This window comes from Podarcis gaigeae, assembly GCF_964106915.1.
Source record: "Podarcis gaigeae genome assembly, chromosome: 9".
Classification (NCBI taxonomy): domain Eukaryota; kingdom Metazoa; phylum Chordata; class Lepidosauria; order Squamata; family Lacertidae; genus Podarcis; species Podarcis gaigeae.
Window position 1 is genome coordinate 51,604,577 of NC_139685.1, and position 27,305 is coordinate 51,631,881.

At 41.8% G+C, this 27,305-nt stretch overlaps 1 protein-coding gene across 3 annotated transcripts in view; it reads left to right on the plus strand.

Moving 5' to 3' along the window:
- The window catches only part of PRDM5 (PR/SET domain 5), an 88,997-nt gene that overhangs the window by 17,913 nt on the left and 43,779 nt on the right, over positions 1 to 27,305 (plus strand). Inside the window, exons 5-11 of one of the 3 annotated variants that reach the window (XM_083755709.1) lie at positions 854 to 1,028; positions 4,381 to 4,473; positions 4,771 to 4,892; positions 8,711 to 8,790; positions 14,396 to 14,480; positions 16,069 to 16,226; positions 26,657 to 26,746. In XM_083755709.1, coding sequence (XP_083611835.1) covers positions 854 to 1,028; positions 4,381 to 4,473; positions 4,771 to 4,892; positions 8,711 to 8,790; positions 14,396 to 14,480; positions 16,069 to 16,226; positions 26,657 to 26,746 — 803 coding nt within the window. Of the gene's footprint in view, positions 1 to 853; positions 1,029 to 4,380; positions 4,474 to 4,770; positions 4,893 to 8,710; positions 8,791 to 14,395; positions 14,481 to 16,068; positions 16,227 to 26,651; positions 26,747 to 27,305 lie in introns of all 3 variants that reach the window. The other 2 variants (XM_083755710.1, XM_083755711.1) reach the window with 2 other exon arrangements.

Sequence of the window (27,305 nt, forward strand, 5' to 3'; positions counted from 1 at the left end):
TTTAAGAAAATGAGGGGCACCTTTTCTGTATAGTTGAGGATTTTGGTAATTTCAGTTTTCTGAACAGTTTACAAATTGCAACCTTTGCAAGCTATCAAGACTACTTCAGACTTCGTACCTTTCTGCCTCAATAACTACGAAACAGGATTCTATTCTTAAACATTACTGAAAAAACGCATACCTCTCTATGTGACTCTTTTATAAGATTATTTCAGTTTTAAAATATATATTTAAGGTGCTTTCTTAAGCGTCTTAGAAGGCACTCATAGCAAAGGACTTATCTTTGTTTAATGAAATAACATAAAACTCCAAAAAATCAAACAGCAGTACATAAATAAGGACTTTACAGAAGTGATAGAATTTACATAAATGATATAATAAAACAGAGCACCATCCCTCTCCCCCAAGTTGTTTCTTTTAGGTGGTGTCACCACTAAACCTCTTCCTTGAAAGTTTATTTTTCTGTTGGCTGGAAGGAACATTGCCTCATCTCAGTCACCTCAGCAACACAGCAATCTTCTCAAAAGAGTTGCCACTTATAATATAAAGAGCACCAGTTCTCTTTCCAACTGTCTGCAGAATTATTATAGCAATGTATGCTAGAGGGTTACACCAAGACAAAGCGATGCAAAAAAATAAGTTGCACAGAAATAAACAAACATAATTAAATTTCTTTGCTGTTTTCAGATGTCAGCTGAATTAATCATGTTTCTTTTTGCAGTAATATGAGCTCACCACAGCTTAGAAAATATTGTGGATCCTCCTTCATTAAAGCATTTTCTTAGAATATAATCTTCCAAACATGTTATACGCAGGAAATGATTTTTCTGAATTTTTCTTTTTTGCCGTGCAGATTCTTTTAGTTGCAAAGAGGACCATGCCTGCCCTAACTGTGAATCCAGTTTTGCCAGCCAGGAAATCCTAGCTGAACACCTTCAGACATTGCACCAAAAACCCAGTGAAGAAAAGGAATTCAAATGCAGGAATTGTGGGAAGAAATTCCCAGTTAAGCAAGCTCTGCAGAGGCAGTAAGTGTATAACATCATTAACTATGATTCCATAGTCAAAACAAAAAATTCCTTCCAGTAGCACCTTATGATTCCATGTCACTCAGATCATTAACTTGAATTTCTCTTCTTTAGGGATGGATGTATTGCAAAGTTAGCAAACATTTTTAGACTACTTTAAAATGTACATTTTTGAACGCACACTGAAAACATCTTATACCTGGAATATGACAGAAGTTGTGTGCAGACAGATGCACTGCAGCAGGTACACTTCTCAGAGAAGTCAGGATTGGCTTTGACTTCCTGCTGAATGTTCCCTCAGTGAGCAACCTGGGTTTGTCCTGTGTTGTCTATGAAACGGAAGTTTTGGAGGAGAGGCGTTCTTCTGGGTAGGCTTTCATGTTAGTCTCCAAGCATTCCTTCCAAGTACAACAGCCCATGTTGGCTGTTTTCGCTGAACATTTTGGACAGGCATAGGCAAACTCCGGCCCTCCAGATGTTTGAGACTACAATTCCCATCACCCCTAGCTAACAGGACCAGGGTCAGGGATGATGGGAACTGTAGTCCCAAACAACTGGGGGGCGGAGTTTGCCTGTGCCTCATTTTGGATAATGCAACAAGCTTGGGGAACATCATCATAGCTATGAATGTATGGGTTCTGTTTGGGTTGGGTGGAGCCATCTTCCTGACAATGACATCACTGCTGCTAACCTGGAGGCAGATGGGGTGGGACAGAGAGACTGCAAAGTTGGGGTCACCAACTAGAGAGTGGTGGCCCCGCCGGTGTCTCTACACAGTCCCAACCTTGCCACCACCTTGACTCTTGAAGACCTGGTCCAGGTAAGAACAGCAAAGCCAGTAAAGGTAAAGGTAAAGGACTCCTGGACGGTTAAGTCCAAGTTTTGGGAGAGCATCTGTGTCCCACCACAAACTCCACTACTAGTTCACTTTCACCTTTCCTTCCAATGTTCTCTAATATTGTGGGTGCTGTAGACTTAGCTCCACAACCTCTTTGAATGCAGCATGGAATCAAGACAACTCCACTGAAAGCACAGCACATTGATTGCGCTAAATTGTATAAACCCAAATAAGCCCAAATAAGTTATGAACACTCTTAAGGACTCATAAGAATTGGCACCTCAGATAAGTTTCAGCTGTAATTATTTCTTCCCCAAATGCAAAAAACAAACAAACCCCATGATGTCACATAATATTTATTGTACATAGAAATTGCATACGACCAAAGCTTGATAGCTCAGTTGGTAGAGCATGAGACTCTTAATATCAAGGTGGTGGGTTTGAGTCTGGAGCCAGTGTGGTGCAGTGGTTAAGAGCGGTAGACTCGTAATCTGGTGAACCGTGTTCGCGTCTCCGCTCCTCCACATGCAGCTGCTGGGTGACCTTGGGCCAGTCACACTTCTCTGAAGTCTCTCAGCCCCACTCACCTCACAGAGTGTTTGTTGTGGGGGAGGAAGGGAAAGGAGAATGTTAGCCGCTTTGAGACTCCTTAAAGGGAGTGAAAGGCGGGATATCAAATCCAAACTCTTCTCTTCTTCTTCTTCACATTGAACAAAGGATTCCTGCATTGCAGGGGGTTGGACTAGATGACCTTCACAGTCCCTCCAATTCTATGAAAACAGAAGAGAACATTTAAAATTGAATTAATGGCAAATAAAATCACATAACCAGAAGATCAAACTTGCAACCTATTTGTAACATATTAAAATGAGAAAAGATACTATGTTTTAAAGGTATACATGAAGCAGCTATAGGTAGACAATTTGTGAGAGGTTATTAAGTCTGACCTCAATAGAGAGATACATTTTGTTTCTCTTCAGGGGATTCAGCATGTGAAAATATTCCATATTTTAATTGTGTATTTTGTTTTTGAAAAAGCAACCCTGGGAATGTGTTTGAAGTGCAGAGGAAAATTTCTTAAGTAAATATTGTACATTGGAGCAGCAGCAGACCTCTGGAAATTATACAGGGCGTACAACACACAGTTCCTCTTTCCAGCAGAAATGGAACATTTTCTCCCCCATTGATTTGCATTCTGAGACACAATCTTTGTAAAAAGCAACCGTTTAAATAAAATGGGCATTGTTTCCCAACAAGGCAGGAATTTTAGAAGTTTTCTATATAGTGGTGTGTATTATAAACAATGTATATGTAAGTAGATCACTGGAATGCAGTGGATCCTTAGAGATCCATTGTGAATCAGTTGTTCTGGATGTGTTAACGTTTGTGGAAGGGGAAAAGAACGAAGGGTTTTCAAAGGTTTATGTTGTAGCTGTTAATCCCAACATGTTTCAGAAATAGTTTTCCTTCTTCAGGGGCATTTTGTTTGGTCAGAATACCACAGAAAAATACTATTGCATTCTGCAGCCTTGAAAATATGGAAACCACCCAAAAAAAACCCCACAATATTTTTTTTTGACTGGGCTGATGGGAGTTGTAGTCCAAAATAGATTTTGCTGATCCAGCCCTAAAACTTGATTGTTGATTTGTGTTGTGATCGTGGTCTCCCCTTCAAGACACCTAGTATATTAAAAACAACAACAAAAAGTATATATATAATTTAACTATAAACTTTGTAAATAAGATTACAGTGGTACTTCAGGTTAAGAACTTTATTCGTTTTGGAGGTCCGTTCTTAACCTGAAACTGTTCATAACCTGAGGTACCACTTTAGCTAATAGGGCCTCCCGCTGCCGCTGCTGCCACCACTGCACGATTTCTGTTCTCATCCTGAAGCAAAGTTCTTAACCCAAGGTACTATTTTTGGGTTAGCAGGTCTGTAACCTGAAGCATCTGTAACCTGGGGTACCACTGTACTCAATTTAATGGCTAAACCACAAATTAAGTAGCTCGTCGTAATATTCTTAATTTCCTTCAATAATTCATATATAGTGGTACCTCGGTTTAAGAACAGTCCTGTTTATGAACAGTTCAGTTTTTAACTCTGCAAAACCGGAAGTAGTGTTCTGGTTTGCGAACTTTACCTTGGTCTACAAATGAAAACTGAATGTTGGAAGGGCACCGGCGGCGGGAGACCTCATTAGGGAAAGCGTGCCTTGGTTTAAGAATGGATTCGGTTTAAGAACGGACTTCAGGAACGGATTAAGTTCGTAAACCGAGGTACCACTGTGTGTGTGTGTGTATGTATGTATGTATACACACACACATTTACCCCTTGAACAAATATCCCAGGATGTGTGGGAAGCCAGTCAATCCCTGAAATCTAATTGACCTTGGAATGTTTGACTTCTGTTTTATTTTGGAAAACAAACAAACATAGCATAAATGTGGATGGCATCAAACGCCCACACAATTTAAGCAAATTCGTTTATTTTCTTTTGTCTTTCCTGACAGTGTTCTCCAGTGCACAGAGAATGTCAACCCAGGAGATCGTTCAAGAAGTTTTCAGTGTTCTGTTTGCAACACATCCTTCAGCTCAGAATTGAGGTTCCATGTCAGAATTACTGGACTGCTCTCATCCTGCTGCTGACCTCCCTTTTGCATGCTTGCTTGCTTTTCAAGTTCCTTAGTTGTTTTCTGAACCCTAACTGTGCAAGACGAGAAATGCTTTCATGCCTACCTGCAGTAGGTTATGCATGAAGTGACCCCAGAAGTCTTCTGCGCAGCATGTGTTAAGCGCACTCAAAATGCCTGCTGAGAGGCTGATTCTTTTTGGAGAGGGGGGAAGTATCTTATTTCTTGATGTATTATTTTTTCCCCACTCTCCCAACTCTCCAACATCAGCTACGAGCAACACAAAGAAGCATGCCGAGGTGATGCCAGGTTCGTATGCAAGGCTGACAGCTGCGGGAAGAGGTTCAAGAGCAAGGATGCTTTGAAAAAACACAAGGAAAATGTGCACACTGGTAAGCATAAAATGTTGAAATCACCGGTGTTTAGGGAATCACTCCCCAGTGTTCAAATTTCCTGAGCTGAATCTGGATTCATTAAAATGTCGGCCTATCTGTGGCTATTAACTGGGAAAACCAAAATGTTCAGAGGAAGAGAATGAGAGCTCCATGTTCAGCTCCATGTTGAGAGCCAGTGTGGTGTAGTGGTTAAGAGCGATAGACTTGCAATCTGGGGAACTGGGTTCGCGTCTCCGCTCCTCCACATGCAGCTGCTGGGTGACCTTGGGCTAGTCATACTTCTCTGAAGTCTCTCAGCCCCACTCACCTCACAGAGTGTTTGTTGTGGGGGAGGAAGGGAAAGGAGAATGTTAGCTGCTTTGAGACTCCTTCGGGTAGTGATAAAGTGGGATATCAAATCCAAACTCTTCTCTTCTTCTTCTTCAGAAGCAGGACACTTGAGTACCAGTTTGTAGAAAGAAACACAAGCACATGTTTTATCACTATCATCTGGGCTGGTGTCAGGCCGGAATACACTTCCCAGTGGCAGTATGCTGGGGTTTACAATTGGGGAGTGCACTGTTGCATTGAGATCCTGTCTGTGGGCTTTCCATGGGCATCTGATTGGCCACTGTGGGAACAGGATGTTGGCCAAAGATGGACCTTTGGCCTGATCTAGCAGGGCTCTTCTCATGTTCTTGGGTAGCTTCATCATCGCAGGATGGCCAGAACTGATGTCCATGCCAGTGTGGTTCTTCCTGCTATTCCCCTGGCTGTGTGCTGAGCTTACCTGAGTGGCAGTGACTGGGTGCGGGAATTTTAACATGATGAGCGGTTTTCACAGATCCAGCCACTGCTGCCAGGTGAGCCTGTAGCCTGTGAGACACTGACTGGCCAAGTTCACAGTTGACCATTCACTTCCCACCCCAAACCGCTCTGACAATCATTGTGGGCTTCCTAAGAACAACTGGTTAGTTATTGTTGAAGACAGAGTGCTGGACTAGGTGAAACTGGATATCCTTATGTGCTTCCGTTTTGAAACTGTTGGACAGACACAGTTCAGAGCATTACAAGGTTACACTTTTGCATGCTACCTGGAGTGCCCATGGGAGGGCTAATGATCCTTCACTACATTTGAGTCTCCATGCTTTAAATCAAACTCTGACTTGAAAGGGGCAGCCTCCCTAATCTGTAGTGTAATATTCGACCATAGTATGGGAAATTATGGAAGTTTAAAGCAGATGTGGCAGGCAGAGTTAAGAGAAAAGATAATAGGCTCACAGGTGGGACACTGTCTGGCAAAGTCACCCTTTAAATATGGTATCTCCATGCCTAGAGGAAGCGTCCCTCAAAATCATCTTCCACTGGTATTGGACACCAATAAGACTAGCTAAAATAAACAACAGGCTGTCTTTCCTTCTGTACTGGAAAGGGTGTTGGAAGCCTGGGTATTATATGCATGTACGAGGGAAGTGCATTATTGTTCAAAAATTCTAGATCAATGTTTTCACAGTTGTTTCTATTATTATTTCTAAACAACCCTTGAAGACTAATCAAGTCTTAGCACTCCTCCTACTGGATCTTAGCTCAAGTTGTGCTAAGGGTAACACAAACAATTAATTGGTTTTCTTCTTACTGTGGATTTTTGAGGGAGTTTTTAAAAAGTTTCATAAGGAAACTTGCACATTTGACTTTTCCAGCATTGTAAAGATGGCCACCGTTCTGCTTTTAAGACATAGAACAGACATGTAATGTTGGCAGTGGCTCACAGATTAGCCTGAAGCATAATTGGGATGAGTAGAAACTTTTCTTGGTATTAGTTAATTATGTTAAAGGGCAGAGGAAAACATGTATTACAGATTCAAATCAGAAGAGGTTTTGGTATGCTTTCAATTTATTTATGACAGGAAAATCTAAGAGATACGTGTAAACGTCAAGAAACTAATGGAATTTGAAACCTTGTTTTCTGCGCATGTCTGAACCTCCAAAAGAAGCCACTAGCCCTTACTTGGCTTGTAGAACTTGGCAGGGAGAAAATACAATATTGACACAAATGGTAGTTTAGCACCAGAACCTGGGACAGTAGCACTGTTGGAGCTGGAGGCAAGACTGAGGCCCCATCTGCTCTACATGTTTAAAGGGGTATCATACCACTTTAAACACTCATGGCTTCTCCCAAAAAAGCCAAAGAACAGCAGTTCATCAAGGGTGCTGAGAGTTGTTAAGAGACACCTATCTCCCTGACAGACATACAGTTCTCAGAGTGGCTTAATAGTTAGTCCCTCATCCCAGGGAACTCTGGTAATTGCATAGGGCCTTCTCGGTAGCGACACCAGCCCTGTGGAATGCCCTCCCATAAGATGTCAAGGAAATAAACAACTATCTGACTTTTAGAAGACATCTGAACATTTTTAATGTTCGAAGTTTTATTTTGTTTTTAATGTTCTGTTGAAAGCCACCCAGAGTGGCTGGGGAAACCCAGCCAGATGGGCAGAGTAGAAATAATAAATTATTATTATTATTATTATTATTATTATTAGTTGTTGTTGTTGTTGTTGTTGTTATAGCTTTCAGAAGGAAATAGGGGTCTCTTAACACTCTCAGCATCCCTAACTAACTACAATTCCCAGGATTCTATGGGAAGCCATGACTGTTTCAAGTGGTATAACACTTATTTAAATGGTGTGAGTGTGACAAAAAATATATATGATATGGCTGCCTACCATAAATGAAGCGGATAATCCAGAGTGTTGCTCCAGTGCTGGTCTGAAACTTATTGAAAGCTGGAATACCCCTGCAGGACACATCTGTTCCAGGGTGTAACTTTGATTAAAGAGGTCACCCTCTTTTTCTTGACTGAACTTAGGTCAAGCTGGTATGTCTTCTGCCACCTCTGGTGGCAAAGGTACAATGCCGAGAGCTGAGGGAATTTCTGGGGAGAAGTTGGCAAGGAAACATTTTCCATTTCATTTCACTCTTAATTTGTGTACCGCCTTTCCATATTACTATAAACAAGGCAGTTTGCAAGCTGAAGAAACAATGAAATAGACAGCAAAGATCACAAATATGATCCAATACAAAAAAAGTCACAATAAAAACATAACTTTAAAATAAACATTACTGGGAGCAGGGGTAGAGAAAGCACAGTACATTTTTATTCATCTTCTGTGGAGATGCCTGCAAGAACCACAGTACCACTGTCTGAAGTCTGAAATGGTTTTCAGTTTATTGGCCCTCATCCAGTCTATTACTGACTCTGGACACTGTTTCAACTCTTCCACAGCATTGCCTGAATTCACTGAGACTCATTTAAGCCTATGGGACAAAATCATTGTAAACTATGGACTATGGCTGCCTTCACTAACCTGGTTCCCTTCAGATGTTTGGGAGTTGTAGTCTAAAACATTTGGAGGGCACAAGATTGGTGAAAGCTAAACTATGGATTTATTCCTCATAATTGCTTATTGTAAACACAGCACTTTTAGAAAATAATCAGTAATTGATAACTAAACTCTTGTTGCATTCTGAACTGGAGGCTAATAAATGGATATGTTCTCATTGATTATATTAGGTGATATAATATAATTGGATTGCTTTATTTATTTATTTTTTAAGCAGCCAAAACTTGCTTGGAGCTGCATTCCACAGGCAAAAACTTCTGTAGGGCACCCACAGAGCTGTCCTGTAACATAATACATTTGAGGTGGGGTAAAAGTGTAAAATTCTTGTGTCCATCAAATGGCCTGTGAAAAATGGCACAGACAGTGAAAACATTTGGCCTCTTCCTTTGTACTTCTTTATTAAAGCTGTTGGTGGTATTTTTGTTTCTGGCTTAGGAAACTCTAGGAAGAGGCTGATGTGCTCAGTGTGCAATAAGAGGTGTTCTTCAGCAACAAATCTTCAAGAGCATCGAAAGGTCAGTAAAATGAAGGCTGACCCCCAGCAGGTTGTGACTCTGCCAAGGTAGAAGGCCATAGAGTAGGGTCGCTAGAGAGCTGCTGAAATTCAGACTATCGTTTTTCTCATGTTCACAAAGACAGTAGTCTGCTTAGATCCTGAGATTTTTATTTTCACAACCACACAGTAAATGAAAAGAAAATGATCTTTTGTTTCTCTTCTTTTCTTTCGTTTACTGTGATCAGTAATTTATCTTTCTGTTACGTTTTAATTTTTCAGTCAAATTCCATGTAGAACACTGAATATATTCTGAACCCATTAAACTTAAAACACCCTAAAAGAATAATTGGATAACTGGCAAATCCACATAAGGAATTAATTTCTTTTAACAGAAGCCCACTGCATATTGTTTGTACAGCTAAAGGCTAAATGCTAAGAGTCAAAGCAGCAAGTAGCGTGCAACAAAAATAATCAGGATTTAAAAGAAAAGAAAAGCTTACTGCTCTAGCCTTCACAATTTATGGAAACGAAGCAAAAAGGTATCTCTGCAAATAGGTATCTGTTTACTTGGTATGCAAAATGCACTTTGCTTCTGCTTGTGACAGACTGAGGGGACACAATAGCCCTGATCCTGCAAATCTTGTTCAAAATACCATATTTTTCGCCCTATAGGGCGCACTGGCCCATAGGATGCACCTAGTTTTTTTGGGGGGGAAATCAAGGAATTTTTTTTTATTTTCCCCCCAGGTTTGCGCAGCCATCCCCAAGCTAGAAGAGGGAGACGGAGCGCTCCGTCTCCCTCTTCTGCCTTCAGGGACAACCTCTCTAGCCTCCGCAGGGCAGTGGCTTGCCCCTCTGTCCCCCGAGCTTCTGGGGCTGGCAATGGGGAGAAGCAAGCTTGCTTCTCCTCCCCCCGCCAGCCTCCAGATCAGGTCGGGGAATAGCGGGGTGGTGGCGCTCCACCTCCCCGCTATCCCCTGAGCTTGTGGGGCTGGCGGGGGGGTGGGGAGAAGCAAGCTTGCTTCTCCCCATTGCCAGCCAGCCTTCAGACCAGGTCGGGGAATAGCGGGGTGGCGGCGCTGCGCCTCCCCGCTGTCCCCTGAGCTTGTGGGCTGCAGGCTGCTGCCCGCAATCCTTGCGAGCCTGCGGGACCTCCCACTGGGCTTGCAAGGCTTGCGGATAGCTTCCTGAAGCCTGGAGAGCGAGAGGGGTCGGTGCGCACCGACCCCTCTCACTCTCCAGGCTTCAGCGAAAGCCTGCATTCGCCCCATAGGAGGGGCTTCAGCGAAAGCCTGCATTCGCCCCATAGGAGGGGCAAATTTTTGGAGGGGGAAAAGTGCGTCCTATAGGGCGAAAAATACGTACCTCTGGCATTTTCAGATTTATCTAGTTATCAGCCACACATTTGCAAGCCAATCAGGTACTCTTAATTGTTAGAAACAGATTTTTAAAATGAAAAGTGACGTTCTCAACTTTTTTGTCTAATACCAAATTCTGTGCTTATACTGTATAAATATTTTCTATTCGAAAAGTGCATCTAAACTGTTTTTAGTTGACCTAAACTAAATCACATTTTGGGGGCATCCTTTTATGTGTAGAAGAACTTGCAGTTGTTGCAACTTCGGGACACTGAAGACACAAAGACATTTGCTGAAAATTCATAGGGCAATTTAATTGCATCAATAAGCACCCTTTAATTGCGTTAATAAACCTGCCTGAATTTCACTTCAGTTTGCTTGGGTTTTTGTCAGGTTTCTACTGCTGCCTGCTCTTATTCTTTGCCAGTGTTATTGATTGCCAGACTTTATTTCTTGTTTTGCAGCAACACCAAGTCATAGGACCTATTATAAGAATCCCAGCAGCAGCATAAATAACCAGTCTCTCTGCAACTCAGCAATGTTGCCTCCATGCTTACTCCAAGCCACTGTATGCTAGTACCATATAAAGGGTTTTTTGGGGGGGCCAGGGGAGATTTCGGGTATCTTTTATTTACGTAAAAATAGCTTTAGTGAGAGTTTTGAGGGTTTATGTGGCAAATAAGGCTCAGCTGGTAAGACAGATTCTATTATTTAAGCTGCATTTATTACAGCACAATACTGGAAAGAGAGATGAAAATCTTCTGTAGATTTTCTTTTAAAAAACTCTTAAAAAATATATTGTTTGCATTAATCTTCTTCTGACCTTTTAGCTGAAGACAGTCTTCAGAAAGGAATGTTTGAAGATTTTTTACTTTGTGTCTAGCTGAGTATCACATCGGGGGTAGGAGCTCATTGCTCGTAAAACCTGGTTTAAGATCTGGTCTTATAAGAAGGAAGGTGGTTGTGTTTCCCTCTTTATTTTACAAATATCCCAGAAAGCTGTACAAAAAGCCATAAACTGGAAAATCATCCCTTTGAGCTGTACAATTAAGTTCTACTTAAAGCCATGGCATTGAGATTATGTAGTGAACCAGCTGCATCAATGGCCACATAGGGTTCCACCATTGTAGGCATTTGTTGCTGGGAGAATCATGCCAAATACAGACTGCATGTCTGAACAAGTTCACCTAAATGCAGGTCTGCATCAGCATACAGAAAGTTAACTTCATTTTGTGGCAGCTGCCTTTCACAACTAGCTTGTTCTTTGGGGTAGTGGTATCCTTTACAGCTTAACCACATTTGGTTCATGCTAATTCAGATGTACCTGTGAAAGGTGTAGCAGTCTGGATAGGCCATTAGGCCTGTTGTTCTAACTGGCCGAAGATCAAGTATGACATAGTGGCAAACAAGGGTCAATACTCCACCAAGTCATTATAAAATTTAATGATCTTAGGCATATGAAGCAAGGATCGGCCTTATCATTGGACCATCTAGCCCACTCTTTTTCAACCTTGGATCCCTGATGCTAGATTACAACTCACATTATGCATAACCATTGGCAAAACTGGCTGGAGATGATGGGAGTTGTAGTCTGATCTAGCCAATGCTACAGTCTTGGGTAACCTTTGACTCTTAAATGTTGTTGGAATACAACGCACATTATCCCTGGTATTTGCTGGGACTGATGGGAATTGAGAGTCCAACAATATCTGGAGCTCCAAAGGTTCCCCAGCCCTGCAATATGATCTACTTAGACTAGCAACAGAAGTCTTCAAAGTCTCAGGCACAGTTGTGCCAGCCCTGCTGACCAGGATCCTTTTAATTAGTTTAGGTTTTAATTTAGTTTAGGTTGTACCAAGCATGTGCCCTACCACTGTATTAATGGGCTCCTGTCACTTGAAAACAAAATGCCAAATGAAAACATCCCTTAAAATTCAGACCTATGAGGATTCTTTTGTTTCCAGCGCAGACTCTAGTTTACCTGTATACTAATTTACCTGTCCTTCACATTTTTAATATTATTTCTAAGCAGTTTGTTTAATAGCTACCTTCAAAGGCAAAAAACTGATCCAAACCCAGGAACAGTTTTTGGAGGGTAGTGATACAGAATGAGAAACCTCTTTCACAGACATATATTTGTGAAGTTAATTCCTGCATAAAGCCTAGAACTAGCCAGCTATTTTGAATTGTCTTAAAAGTTTGAAAGGTCAGATCACATTGCTTGGATTAGTGAATCTCTTTAGGAGCTTATAGTATTAGTTGAGTTCTAAGGAAAAACAATCAGGCAGATTTATGGACTGTAAGTCAAAGTCTGTCAGGAATTACCCAATCTGAGGGGTATCCCTAAACATTGCTATGCAAGTATTTCAGAGAGTGTTACTTGTTCTGTAATTATTCTTTTCTCTTGATTTTCTTCCAACTGTTCTTTGGTTGATTTTCATGTTGCTGCTGCACACATAAGGTTTTTTTTGGTTTGGGGTTTTTTGAAGGGCAAAGGACACCTTTCTACTCACCAAACCAGTAGATTAAAGGACAAACCAGCTGTGATGGCAGCAGCTTTTAATGTTTCTGCCTCCTTTGCCTAAAGAGCAAGGGGAAATCCTACCTCAACAATAAAACAGCACATAGGAAAGAGGTCCTGAACCCTCTGGGGACCTTTTGCAGTTCCCTGGTTAAATTTGTACCCCATTATTCCTCCCAACAGAGCCCAGCTCAGCAAACAGCAAAATATTTAAACATAATTAATGTTTTGTGTTCTATTTTCCTCTTTGAGGAGATTAGAAATTTCCACACCCACTTTAGATAACCCTCAGTTTCCTATTATGTCCAAATCTTAATTCTGGCTAACATAGTTAAGATTAACCACAGTTTGGGTTTGGATATTACAACAAGTAGTGGTTAATCTAAAATGGAAGCAAAAATATCTGAATTAATCACTGTAGCTGCACCCAGAGGAGGAGGGGGACAATACACATCTGGATTTTGCTGTAGCTCATTCTCATAATGTACAGGCCTACATTTTTGAGAAATTTAAAAGAATCCTCTATCGAGGCATGATCTCTATCGAGACCCAGATTATGACACGATGCAAAATTTATGGTGCTGTAACTTTCCTTCTGACCCCAGTCGTAACACGGAGGTGGGAATTTGGAGCAGACTCTTGATTATATTAAACATTGGGCATTTGATGGTGTTGCAAGTTCCACAAAGGTCTATCTGGAACAAACAATTAAATGGAAAAAGGCTTTTCATAGAAATATCAAAACCACATAAAAATTATGTTTGCAGCAACATTTGGAATTACAGGTTTCTTGGAAAGCAGAGAAGAAAAGCAAATGTAGAGAAATAGGTCAGATATATCATCTAGCTTTGAATTTAGTCATACTCATAGTATCCCCATTGAAATTATTGGAACTAAAGTGCTAAATCCATACTGTGGGTATCATGCAAAGTTAATCTATGTCAAGTTCACCTTTGGAAAGTTTGGCAAATTATTTTTTGTCCTTTTTAATAAGACAAATGAAGATTTCTGAAACTGTCACTTTTTAAAAATGAAGAAATATGTTCATTTCAGGCTACACAGACCTTGGTTAGGCTCAAGCAATTCGGACAATTAGTGTTTTTTCTCCCCAGACATCTTTGTCCAGAAGCTTGGTACTCAAAGAACGGTAATATAGAGTTATATTTACAATTTTAAAATCATTGCTACTTTGGAAAATATGGTAGTAGCCAAGAGAATGATTTCCAGTGCAATTCTTATGCAAGTTTACTAAGAAATGACTGCCACTGTATTCAATAGGGCTTACTCTCTGGTACGTATGACTAGTGTTTATGAGTACATTAGACTATAATTATATTCTTTTTAGAAGTCAGTACACATTATTGAAATGTTCTCTGTATTTTCAGGCTTTCGGCTAGAAGAAAAATGGTTATGTATAAAAATTGCCTATTCTGAGAGAATTATTTTTTTGGGGTGGTGAACACATATTCTACAGCAGTCCTAGAAATGTTGATTTTTAATTTTTTAAAGAGTGGGTTATGGATTGTGGACTGTGAGGTAATTTTTGTTCACTGGAATGAACTTTTTAATTTTGGAAATGTGGTTGTTAAGCAAAGGAGTTAAGGAAGGAAGTACATCCATGAGCATTAGCATAACTCTGAGCTAAGGAATAATTACAGTCTATTTGAGATGTTCTTTTATTAGCTTAAGATGTGTGATCTTGTGTAAGACACATACTTAATTATCATTAAATACTCATATTGCAGGTTCATGAGATCTTTGAGTGTCAGGAATGTGACAAGAAATTTATTTCAGCTAACCAGCTAAAACGCCATATGATTACTCACTCAGGTAAAAACCTTTTTCTTTTTTTATTAAATCAAGCTTCACATAATACCTTGAATTGCTATTGTATAGATTTTTGTTGTTGTATTGGGCTTTGCATTAACAAACAGGTAAGACCTAAGAATGAGACTCTTTGGTAGTTGGTTCCATAACCTAGTTTTGTCAATTGAAGTGGAGGGAAGTCTGTGGCCCTCCAGATGTTGTTGGATTCCACTGCCCTTCAGGTCAGGAATAATGGGATTTGTGGCCCCAACATCTGGAGCGGTTCAGTTTATTCATCCCTGATTTTAGATGGCTGATCACATGAATATGGCATATACTGCAGCTCTGAACACTTGCTTGTTACACTTGCTTTCATTGTAAGTGTGTTTGGAGTTTTGGCAGCCTAAAAATGATTTAGCTCAAAGGACTGGTTTAATTGGTTTGAGAGTTTCAGCCAACGCATATAATCTTAATACTTTACAATTAATAGGTTGAGCTTTTCCTTTTAGAAAACCCCAAGTTTATTATATAGGCTCCTGCTTCCACATATCTTTCTTCTTCTTCTTGGACACACTTGCATCATAATATTTGAAACTTGATTTTTTTTTAAAAAAGTTAGTAGGCTCATTGTATGGTAGAAATAATGTAAGCGATGCAGAGATGGCTTGAGGAAATGGCTTTTTTTCCAGGACGTTTCCTTGGGCTGAAATAAATGGGAAGGTATTTAAATTATCTATTGGTCTCTAGGTATCAACAAGATGCTTCCATTGTTTCTAAAGCAGACCATATATACCTTTAGGCAATAGCCTGAGCAGGCACCCCCTTATCTATGATGGAACTGGCAGAGGTGAAGCCATGTAGAATTTGCAAGAAACACTGTTTTGTCTGATTGGACTCTGCCACTTATTTCTGTTCATTAAGCTCTGGCATTTCCACATCTTTCACTCAATAATTGGAAAAAGGTGCAATCAAAACCTGAATTTTTGTTCCCTTCCTAAATGCTTTAAAACAGGGTTTCAACATTGCTAAAAGGGTTGATGTTTAGCTGCTATCTCCATTTCATTGCATGCTTGAAATGCATTTGTTTAAACAAGCAAACAAAAAGGACTGTATCTCAGGGGCATTTAGCTGAGTTTTGAGATTCTGGATTAGAATATTCTACATTGTAGTGCTAGGCTTTATATAGCAACTGAAACACAAAAGAATATACACACCAACTCTGGTTGTTTTAAAAACGAATCTGCTATGTATATTGTTAATTAAGTTTTAAAACATTTAAACTGTCATGCCCTCGTTCACATTTGTAGTCTGGCAACAGGCTTTGCCTCTTTGAAGTCATTCTCTTTTGATTTAAGCTAATTAATCAGAGTTTAGTTTTAGCCATGATTGTTGCAAAGAACGTGCCAATTTCTTGAGATGCGCCATGGCTCATCTTTTACGAAGCGACTTAAGTGTGTAACATAAAGGGCATTAGATGTCTTTCTAATTGGTTTAATCTTAATTGGGTTGACTTCATTGCAGAAATCTCTCCAACGAGATGGCTGTCTCTGCCTTTCATCTTCTACCCCTATATAAACAGGAGATTAAATGTCCCCCCACTCATTTTCTGCAGAAAAACGCCCCTACACCTGCGAGGTTTGCAATAAGTCCTTCAAACGACTTGATCAAGTGACTGCACACAAAATAATACACAGTGAAGATAAACCCTATAAATGCAAGCTTTGTGGAAAGGGATTTGCCCACAGAAATGTTTACAAGAATCACAAGAAGGTAAAAACAAAAACAAAAACAAAAAACACTCCGCTGTTGTTGTTTACAGCTCTGCCAGGCTTAGATTTGCAGCTGTTGCTCATTTTAGTGATGGATCAGCGCGCTTTGGCATGCTTAGAAACATGAGCTTCAAATCTTGCAAAATATATTAGCTAGCGTTCCTTTGCAATAGCCTAGATATCTAGATCATAAACGGGTCCTTTGTGATTGTTTCTTTCTTTCTAATCAGTCCAAACTAGTTCAACTGATTGCATACTTGTTTTGATTTTGTTCCTTTAGGAATTTTTTTTTAAAAGAGTAACTTCTTAACTATATCTATCAATCGTGATGTTGCAGTCATTTTTTCTCTTTGTGGCAGACATTATCAGGAGAGCCGTTAAAGTTTGCACTGACGACATTTCAGTTAGACATGATTTCAGCAACAGAAGAAAACTCTGCCCCCAAAGTACAGAGGGACCTCACATTCAGGCTCCACTAAACGACTCCTGGCTGTGTGATTTAAGCTCCAATCTGCCTGCCCTAATTTTGATAATGCCTGTCATTACTTTTGACCCTGGGTTACGTTTTCAATGGCACGGCTGCACCCTTGAATGCTGCCGCTGCTTCAGAATTGCAAGACTGTAAAAAATTATCTGGCTGGTTTCCTGCTTAGTCTTTGAAACCCTATTGCTCCTTCCCTCCACCCGCCCCTTGCGCCAACACTTTGATGAAATAGATATACCAATACTTACACATTTTTCACAGTTTGGCTCATGTTATATGCCATCTGGGAATCTGGCACCGGATCTTTGCACCATCTTTTGTGTTTTCAGCCATAAATCATATGAAAGTAATAATAATAACCAGAATGCTTCTAACAGGGTGAAACAACGATGACTGTTCTTTCTAAGGCAGACAGGATGCATGAGCCCATTGAAAGACACAAGAGCTTGCATATCAGGACCAGAGCTTACATATGTAATGACCTTTTAAAAATACAATTTACAAACTGGCTACATTGAGAGCAAAGTGACTGAAAGCTATTCTGAGTAGTCAACTTTAAATTAAAAAGAGAGGGAGAGAGAAAGGAGGGGAAAAACATGTCCCACCCACCCCCCAGGAATCTCTGTGTCCTGAAGCATTATTCAGTCAATAAATATTGAAAACCTAGTGTCGACCTTGCCCTTGAAATTGCTTTGAGAGTAAGCACCACCTTGCATAATCGATCACATAATGCAGTGCACGCACACCACCACTCAAATATTTTATTGGGGCCCAATTTTATTTTATTATTGGCTCCTAGAAGTTGGCTTCTTTGTTTGCAAGTACTGCTGCAAACAGCAGACACAAGATGGCCCCTGGCACATTGGCTTGTGGTTCACCAAGGGATTGGGACCCCCTTCCTGCCCATTCCTATGGCAGACCATCGGTCTGAATGAGTAGAAACAAGTCTGAGCATATTCAGTGCTAAAAAAAGATAAAAACCTGAATCATGGTTACCAATAAGACTAGTTGACTCAATTTGCATGAATCATACAGATTAAGCAAATGTGTGTATTCTGCATAGTTGATTCTGCACCTGTAGTTAGGGTAGAAGGTGGAAAGCTAAGTTGCCTCCAACAACTGGAAATTCTGCCTCTGAGCTATAGACAGGCTCAGAGAATTTTCAGCCCTACTTGTACAGCTTTAAGGGGTGAATGTTTAAAAGACCAAGCAGTGCTCCCTCAAAACCCTTCAATTGTTCCACGTCATTAAAACAGCAAGTAAAAATTGGCATAAACTACACTAAATGAGCTACAGTGAATCTCAGCTTTCTTTTTTCTCTTTTAAACCCTTATGGTTTCAAAGATAAGACTGGGAAACATGATAGCAATTTGGGCTGGAAGCTCAGAAACCAGATGGCAAGTGAAAAGGAACTGTAATTCATTCATTTTCTCCAAGTTTACTAAAGTTCTTAGTTTTAAGCTCAGAACTGAAATATTACAAGTTTTCAAATTTTTAGCATTTGACGATAATATTTCTGTAGTAAGAAGCTATCCACGCTAGCGCCTGAGACACAGCAACTGATATGAAAATACCTGCTAATTATATTGGCTATGGCTATGTACAATTAAATGTACCAGTGAGCTGTAGCAGTTTGGGTTCATGCGGTTCATGAGCTATTTGTGACTGTGGTCCAAAACAGACTGACTTCATACACTTTTCTCGCAGTTTGGCTCCACCACCAAAAGTAAGCTGAGTTGTGGAGAAAAGTTTCTGAAGCAACATATTGCAACTAGGCCAGCTGGGAAGCAGACAAGTTTATCTCATCTCACCTATGTACAACTTTCATTGCAAAAAGTAGACCCCACCCCTCCCTTTAAAGATGAATGAAGTATTAACCTATGTGGTTAAAGGAGTATGAATGGACCCCAGTTCTGTAATTCTATTTTTGCCCTCAAGTCTACTTCACACAGTGTAGCAAACCGGTCCCTGGGCTGTTGTATTTCAGTCTATATGTGGAGGCTCCCATGTTTGAATCTTTTGTTTTGTTTTGTTCTGTTTTGTTTTATTATTATTATTATTCTGTTAAATTATTATATAGTTTGTATTTTGCCTTTAAAGGGGAAGGGTCATGGCTGCCTGGGAGTGGTTCTCAGCCAATAGATTGGGTGGGGCAGGTTCCACAGGGGGAGATGTATTGGGACACCCGATCTCAGTGATCACGGGCAGGAGGAGGAGTTATGCTAAGACCAGACCATGTCATTACCGAGGAGGCAGGTTTAGTCGTTGTTTGAGGACTATCCCTGCCTCCAGGTCTGGTCCTGACTGGAAGGATACAGTAATCAGCAAGGGAAACCCACATGACCTGAAAGTGTTGCTGTGCAATGCCAGGTCAATGATGAATAAAACCACTGCCATCCACGACCTGATTGTGGATGACCTGGCATGTGTGACAGAGACCTGGTTGGATGAAGCAGATGGGCCTGTCCTTGCCGCTGCTTGCCCACCAGGTTTCTCTTACGCACAGCAACCCAGGTCATGTGGGCGGGGAGGGGGGGTTGCAGTGATTTTTAGGAAGTCATTAGTCTGCACCAGGCTAATGGGAAGACCCAGTTTTCTGAGTGCATGTTCTGGAAGTTGGGCAATAGGGGCAGTACAGGATTCCTACTGGTGTACCGACCTCCCCGCTGCACCAAGGATTCCCTGCCCGAGCTGCTTCAGGTCGTGGCGGATATGCTCCTGGAGACACCTAGCTTGGTTGTCCTGGGGGATTTTAACATCCATGCCAACACGACCTTACAAGGGGCCGCTTGGGACTTCGTGGAAAGCATGGCCTCCATGGGGCTGTCCCTGAATAAGTCTGGCCCAACTCATAGCCACGGACATGCCTTAGACTTGGTGTTTACCTCTACGGATGTTGGTGATCTGACATTAACTAAAAGTGAAACAAAAGAAGTGCCATGGTCAGATCACTTCCTGGTGCAACTGGACTTCTCCGCAACCCTTCCCCTCCGCAGGGAGCTGGGACCGATTCGGATGGTCCGCCCCCACCACTTAATGGATCCAATTGGCTTCCAGAGAGTGGTAGGGGATGCTTTATCCCAAGTTGATGGCCTTTCAGCTGATTCCCTGGTGGCACGCTGGAATGCGGAGTTAACCAGGGCTATTGACTGTCTGGCTCCGAAGCGCCCTCTCCGATTGCATGGAGCCCGGACAGCCCCGTGGTTTTCCCCGGAGCTGAGGGTGATGAAACAATCGTTGAGACGGCTAGAGCGCCGGTGGCGGAAAACTCATTCTGAATCAGACCGGACACGGGTTAGAGCTCAACATCGAGCCTACCAAGTGGCAATGGCGACGGCGAAGAGGGCCTTCTTCGCCGCCTCCATTGCATCTGCAGAAAACAGCAGCAGGAGACTTTTTCAGGTGGTTCGCAATCTATCAGAACCACCTGTACCACCGGGGCCTGGTAGGGACCCCAAGATCTCCTGCAATGCTTTTGCAAAGTTTGTTGCAGATAAAATCGCTCAGATTCAGAAGGAGGTAGACTCCACAGTGGAAGCAGGGCCAGGGCGGGAGAGTGCTAGAGTTCTGTCTGGTCCTGTTATATGGGATCAATTCCAATCTGTTACCTCCGAGGATGTGAACAGGCTGCTTGGACGAGTGAAACCGACCACCTGTCTCCTTGATCCTTGCCCATCCTGGCTGATAAAAGCGAGCCGGGAAGGGCTGGGCAATGGGCTTTGCGGGGTGGTGAATGCTTCCCTCTGTGAGGGAGCCTTCCCAGACCCACTGAAAGAGGCGGTCATTAAACCGCTTCTTAAAAAAACATCTTTAGACCCGGCCAATTTGGCCAACTATCGCCCAGTCTCAAATCTGCCATTCTTGGGCAAGGTGATTGAGCGGGTGGTTGCTGAACAACTCCAAGCACGCCTGGAGGAAACGGACCATTTGGATCCCTTCCAATCGGGATTCAGGCCTCACCATGGGACTGAAACTGCCTTGGTCGTGCTGGTTGATGATCTCCGGCGGGCTAGGGACAAAGGTGAGAGCTGTTTCCTAGTTCTGCTGGATCTCTCAGCGGCCTTTGACACCATCGACCATAACATCCTTCTGGACCGTCTAGAGGGGCTGGGAGCTGGGGGCACTGTCATACAGTGGTTCCGCTCCTTCCTCCTGGGCCGTGTCCAGAAAGTGGTGGGGGGGTGAGTGTTCAGACCCCTGGGCTCTCACTTGTGGGGTGCCTCAGGGTTCTGTCCTCTCCCCCATGCTTTTTAATATCTATATGAAGCCGCTGGGAGAGATCATCAGGGGGTTTGGACTGGGTGTTCATCAGTATGCAGATGACACCCAGCTCTACCTCTCCTTTAAATCAGAACCAGTGAAGGCGGTGAAGGTCCTGTGTGAGTGTCTGGAGGCGGTTGGAGGTTGGATGGCGCCTAACAGATTGAGGTTGAATCCTGACAAGACAGAAGTACTGTTTTTGGGGGACAGGAGGCGGGCAGGTGTGGAGGATTCCCTGGTCCTGAATGGGGTAACTGTGCCCCTGAAGGACCAGGTGCGCAGCCTGGGAGTAATTTTGGACTCACAGCTGTCCATGGAGGCGCAGGTTAACTCTGTGTCCAGGGCAGCTGTCTACCAGCTCCACCTGGTACGCAGGCTAAGACCCTACCTCCCCGCGGACTGTCTCGCCAGAGTGGTGCATGCTCTGGTTATCTCACGCTTGGACTACTGCAACGCGCTCTACGTGGGGCTACCTTTGAAGGTGACCCGGAAACTGCAATTAATCCAGAATGCGGCAGCTAGACTGGTGACTGGGAGTGGCCGCCGGGACCACATAACACCGGTTCTGAGAGATCTGCACTGGCTCCCAGTACGTTTCTGAGCACGATTCAAAGTGTTGGTGCTGACCTTTAAAGCCCTAAACGGCCTCGGTCCTGTATACCTGAAGGAGCGTCTCCACCCCCATCGTTCAGCCCGGACACTGAGATCCAGCGCCGAGGGCCTTCTGGCGGTTCCCTCATTGCAAGAAGTGAGGCTACAGGGAACCAGACAGAGGGCCTTCTCGGTAGTGGCGCCCGCCCTGTGGTACGCCCTCCCATAAGATGTCAAAGAGATAAAGAATTACCTGACATTCAGAAGACATCTTAAGGCAGCCCTGTTCAGGGAAGTTTTTAATATGTAATGCTGTACTGTTTTTAACACTGATTGGGAGCCGCCCAGAGTGGCTGGGGAAACTCAGCCAGATGGGCGGGGTATAAATAATAAATTATTATTATTATTATTATTATTATTATTATTATTATTATTCCTTCATAACAACAACAAATCACTAAGTACAGAGAAATAGCATTTCAAGGGGTGGGCAACAATACTACCCCCCTCATGTCTAGCTTTCTCTATGCAGGTTTTGTTTTGGGGGGTATGGAAGAGCATGCTGTCATGTGAACCCCCACCTGCCATTTGAAATGGTACTGTCTAGGTGAAGGGTTGACACTACCTCAGGGAAATCTACATCTGAGGTACCCACTTGTAATCTCTTTTTGTATGCATTTTGTGCTACTCTGAGTAGTGCTTCGTTTGTAAAGTATCAGGGGCTGGTTCTGAGTCATATAAACAAGTTTATCTAGAAATCTTCTCTTTAATCTATGGATTTACCTGGTTTAATTGTGTTTTATTTATCTGATTTAGGAAATGTATGCACTACTGATCATTTTTAGCAAAATCTCTATAGAGTGGCTTACAAGGTGTCATAAAATGTTACAGAACAGAAATGGGAATACAATAAAGACATTATAAAAATCTGTTGAACCTGTTCAAACATATGCTGCTTGTTCCTGTGCTTCTCCCAGAAAACAGGTTATATTATAGCAGCCTTTTTTAGACCACTACTCCCAATAGTCAGGGATGATGGAGATTGCAGTCCTTTCACATTTGGAGGGCACCTGCTTTGGGGGGATAAATGGAAGGGAAATGCAGGAAGCAAAAGTGTAGTTTAGTGGCCAACATGTTTTGGACCTTGTTAGTGAGTTCTACAAATAAAAATATTTGTATAGTTAACAGAACTGTGCATTAGAGATAAGACCTAGTCAAATGAAGCAATGCTTCTGTGTGGTTTTAAGAAGGGAAAAGCCATAGCTTAGTGACAGCATACACAGTTCAGCTCCTGTGCTCAGGTTAGCTAAATTGGGAAAGAGCTCCTTTGGTGACTTTGGAGAGGCAGTGCCATATGCAGAATACTGGGCTAGATGAACCATATCAAAGGCCTGCTTAGTAGCAAACATCTCCTGATCCACAAGCCTGATTTGATCCAGTAGTTACCAAAAATTCCAAAACACATCTAACAAATCATATCAAAGCACCAACTTTGGTGCTTTATTATTCGTCTGCAACAGGCATAGCTTGGTTAGAAGAGCAAAATCCAACTCCTATAACAAAAAACATGTTTTTCAAATTTGATACCGTCAAATATAAATCCATGATAATCTTGTGGTCTTTGCACTGAATTGGTATTAGAACCATTTCTCTTAAGAATATTTAATGAAAAACAGGACATGGGGATTGTGCCCTCTGGGAGGGTTTTATTATATGCTTTGGGCAGAGGTTGCCTTGACGCCTATGGATAATTTTTTTATGGATACATAATCTGGTGGTGTGCTGGAGCATCAGAACAAACTTGGCTGACTCGAAGTGTGTGTTTGACTATTTTCCAAGTTTACCCAGTGCTGTAACTGATGTGGTTTAACATAGTCTTTTCACAACAAGGAGTTGATTTCATTTTGAGGTGGCCCAGTTATCCATGTGTAGCATATAAAACACTTGCACTGCAATGGTGCTAATCACCTCAGATTATAAAATGGCTAACAATAGCTCCTTGGTTGTACACACTTTCATTATTTCACTTTGTATAGTGCAGGGCTTGTCTACAATGAAGTTTACTGTGTGTCTGCAGCTGTTAACATTCCTATTTAATTTGCACAATCTACGTGACACTACCTTCCAACACTAAAAACCCTGATGCTCTCCCCTTGTAAATGTGGGTTTAGCCATACAGGGATAATCTAATGAACTGGGGGACATTTGCCCTCAAACTGCTTCACTCGGGGTCACAGACTATTTGTTGCAGTGCTTTTGGATAGGTGAATCACCACTTTCTGCTCTTCCCCTTTGCATGACCACTACTTCCCTCACTCATGCTTTCATTTCCTTTTATGTACATTCTTGTACATTCTTGTAGCTATTTCTGGCACGCTCCTGAACAAAGTGTAGCCTAAAGACATTTCTTAATTTTGCTCCTTCAGATTTGCACAAAACCAGAAAATTACACAAACCAATCACATTAAAAATGGTTTCCCGAACATTTATATTTGGCTGACTATGTGCTTTTGTTTACATCCTGGGCTCAGGGCTCATCCAAATCCTGGGTAAGTCCCATAAAAGGAGGATTCTGGGGAGTGACTTACCTCACTCGAAACTTAGTTTAGCTCAGTCATGTGACCTATTAGGGTTGGTGTAAGTCAAGGGTGGTATAAGCTGACACAGCTGGCAGTAGCCCCACTCCTGAACCAAGTTTGGAAAAAATTTGCCTTGGCTTCCTATCATTTGGATTGCTTTATAAGTGACTAGGTCAGCCACACTCTCTGAGCCTAATCCTACCCCACAGGGTTTTTGCGACAATAACAGGCGGGGAGGCATGTGCGTCACACTGATTTGTGGCGTAGGATAACAAACTAGTTTTGTACAATAAATGTTTCCAGCTCTGCTTTCCTGATCCATTGCCCCACCACCCTGGCAGATGCCTTTTATGTTTAACTAGTAACTGTGGAGACATTAGCAGACCCTGAGTAAAGGGGGCATGGGGATGTAAGGCGGAGAGGAAAGCACGGTGTCCCTACAGATTTGCCATAAAAAGAAGTGCTTTACTGAACACTCCACATGCATAAGACAGAGTGTCTAATAAAAACATATGCATTCTAGGCAACTACTCCCAATCAAAACAACTTAAAAACCCTGCTGCATGCAGAGAGGTCAGTTATCTGAGACACCCCTAATGAGACTGGGTGCCTCTACCTGATGCGGGAGAGGAGAATCTCTTTAAGAAACTGGATCTAAAGGCTACCTGTATATACCTTTAAAGGTTTTCTAATATATCAGGCCGCAGCTTCACATTACATATAGGTGTTAGAAGATGCTTGAGACCTTCACAATGGTTTCATGGATCATGTTTCCTCACATATAACATGCTGCTCATTTGTAATATTTGAGTAGTGGAGGAAGAGGACCATGTATGCTTGGGCATCATAAATTATTTTTATTTCTTTATATCACTATGCATGTTGAATTGGTTTAGTATAGAATATGACTAGAACACTTCAGGATAGTTTGCATATTTGATTCCCTAAGAGTTGTGGAAGTGTGTTTGGGCTGTATAAGAGAGCTGCCCAAGAGCTGGCAGGGTCAATATTGTCATTAACAGCAATCAAGAAGGAGGTACAGAGTGAGAATCATTTGCATTTGTAATACTGGGTGCATTTTTTTTTTACATCCCTTGTTATTGCATATTTATAATGTTGAAAGTAATTGAAAAGGAGCAAAAATAGAATAGAAATTACATGAAGCTGATAAAATCTGAAAGAAAATAAACACTGCTTAGAAATGTAAATTAATAAAACCATTTCCTACAAATGAATTGCTGTACTGAGCCTCTAATTCTATTGATGTTCCAAACTCTGCATAGCTTCCAAAAGAGTGACCAAATGTAGGCAGTTCAACCATCTTTACATTTATTACCATGTACTCTGTCTACTGGTCTACTCTACTATGAGGAACTGTTCGGTCTTCCAGTGTTGTAGAACAAGCTGCTTCACTTATAACCTAGAAAATATGTGTCTTCAAACAACTGTCGATCAGCACTGCAAATGGCTTTGGAAATTCTACATGATTTCACTCATGTGGGCTTCTGTTAGGAAGAGAAAACTCTTGATAAATATAGCTCCTTCAAATGTGAGCATAGTCAACAAAGTTCTGCATGTAGTTAACTGAGAGCCAATTGAAACAGTATAGCTCCCATGCGAAGGCTGATTTAAAAGTGTTTATCCTCATGCTTTGTATGCTAGGCATAACATTTAAAAGCCTCTTACACTATATATTGGCTCAGATTTGTACAAGGTCAAATTTGTACAAGGGCCAGCAATTGCTTGGGGTGTGCATTGCTGCTACTGGTGTGAAAACACTGCACACATTTTGGTAAATGGAAGGAATGACAGGCTTTTAAATGCTACTCACAATGCTTTTGGGAGTCTGTAACATTTAAAATTGGCCTGATAATTCTTGTAAGGGGGTGACAGTGGTTTTGGTGTTCAGGATAGTAGTTTAGAAAAGCCGATAAAGGGCTGTTAAGTGGCAAAGCAAGAGAAACTCTGCAGCTATTCTGAATGAAACTTAAGGGCTTGTTTACATGATCTGGAAATAGGGTGACCAGATGCCAATGAAGACAAGATTCCTGCACCTTTTAACAGTGGCATAGGAGAGGGAATTTCAGCAGGTCTAGAGTGCAAACTACACATGCTGAAATTCATTTTTCTAAAGGTGTAATCCTGCCATCTTTTGCATCTGGATACCATATAAGGAAAGCAGAGTTGATACAGCTGAATTAACCATTCTTCGTGGAGGAAATAAATCCCAGTGATATAGTCATACTTTCAGGTTCAAAGTCTACAGTTTCACAAGGCAAGTCCAAATACTTCTGATTATTTGGGGGTACTTTCTATGCTCTCAGTTTGATGTAGCTTCTGATCAGATTAAAAGAAATCAGAAGGTAAATCTATTTAAGATGTTCAAAAAGCCAGATAGCTGATCACCTAAGCAAGCCCCAAGTGTGTTTTTAAATGAGGGCGGGGGATTTTTCACTCATGCATGGTGCCAGATTAACAGCCCTAGAGACTGAAGCCTTCTATTTATCCACAGAACAGGTACAGCACAGTCAGCAGCCATGCAAGCTTTCCCACAGCAAAGTATCAACCAAATGTCTCAACCCTGTTCTGGAGGAACCACCTGTTGAGGTGAGAAGGTAGTTCAGTCTCTTTATGTCCAGACATGATTTGGCTTTTCTGTAGCAACTGCTGTTAAAGAGCCACACCAATAGCCCTAAGAAGGATGTGGACTTTGGAGAAAAGCACCCAGCCTTTTGTGTAGGCCACATCCATTTTTTAAAAAAGTGTTGTTAACTGATAACACAGTATTTTGTTCTATGCAATGGAGGAACAACTCTGAAAATATGGCTCAATGATTTTTCTGGATGAAGAGTTTTCACATCACCTGCCATAGATTATCAGAAAACAACAACAGGGGAGCATGGTCATTTTAGTTTCTTCTGCCTCCTGATTATTGTGAAGAGGCTGAGAAAACAAATCCTATGCTTCTCAGCAGGAAATTATGCTGCTGTACATGCAGAAGGCATGCCGTCTCTGGTTAAAAGGGGGAAAGGAAAGGTTTCTTCTGTCCCCCACTGCTGGTTTCAACCTTCTCTTTCACAATGAAAGCTTGAGAAGGAGATGGAAGACTGTTGAGGCCACGCTTCACTCATTTGCTTGAGCTCTCTTGGGAAAACCTAAAGCAACT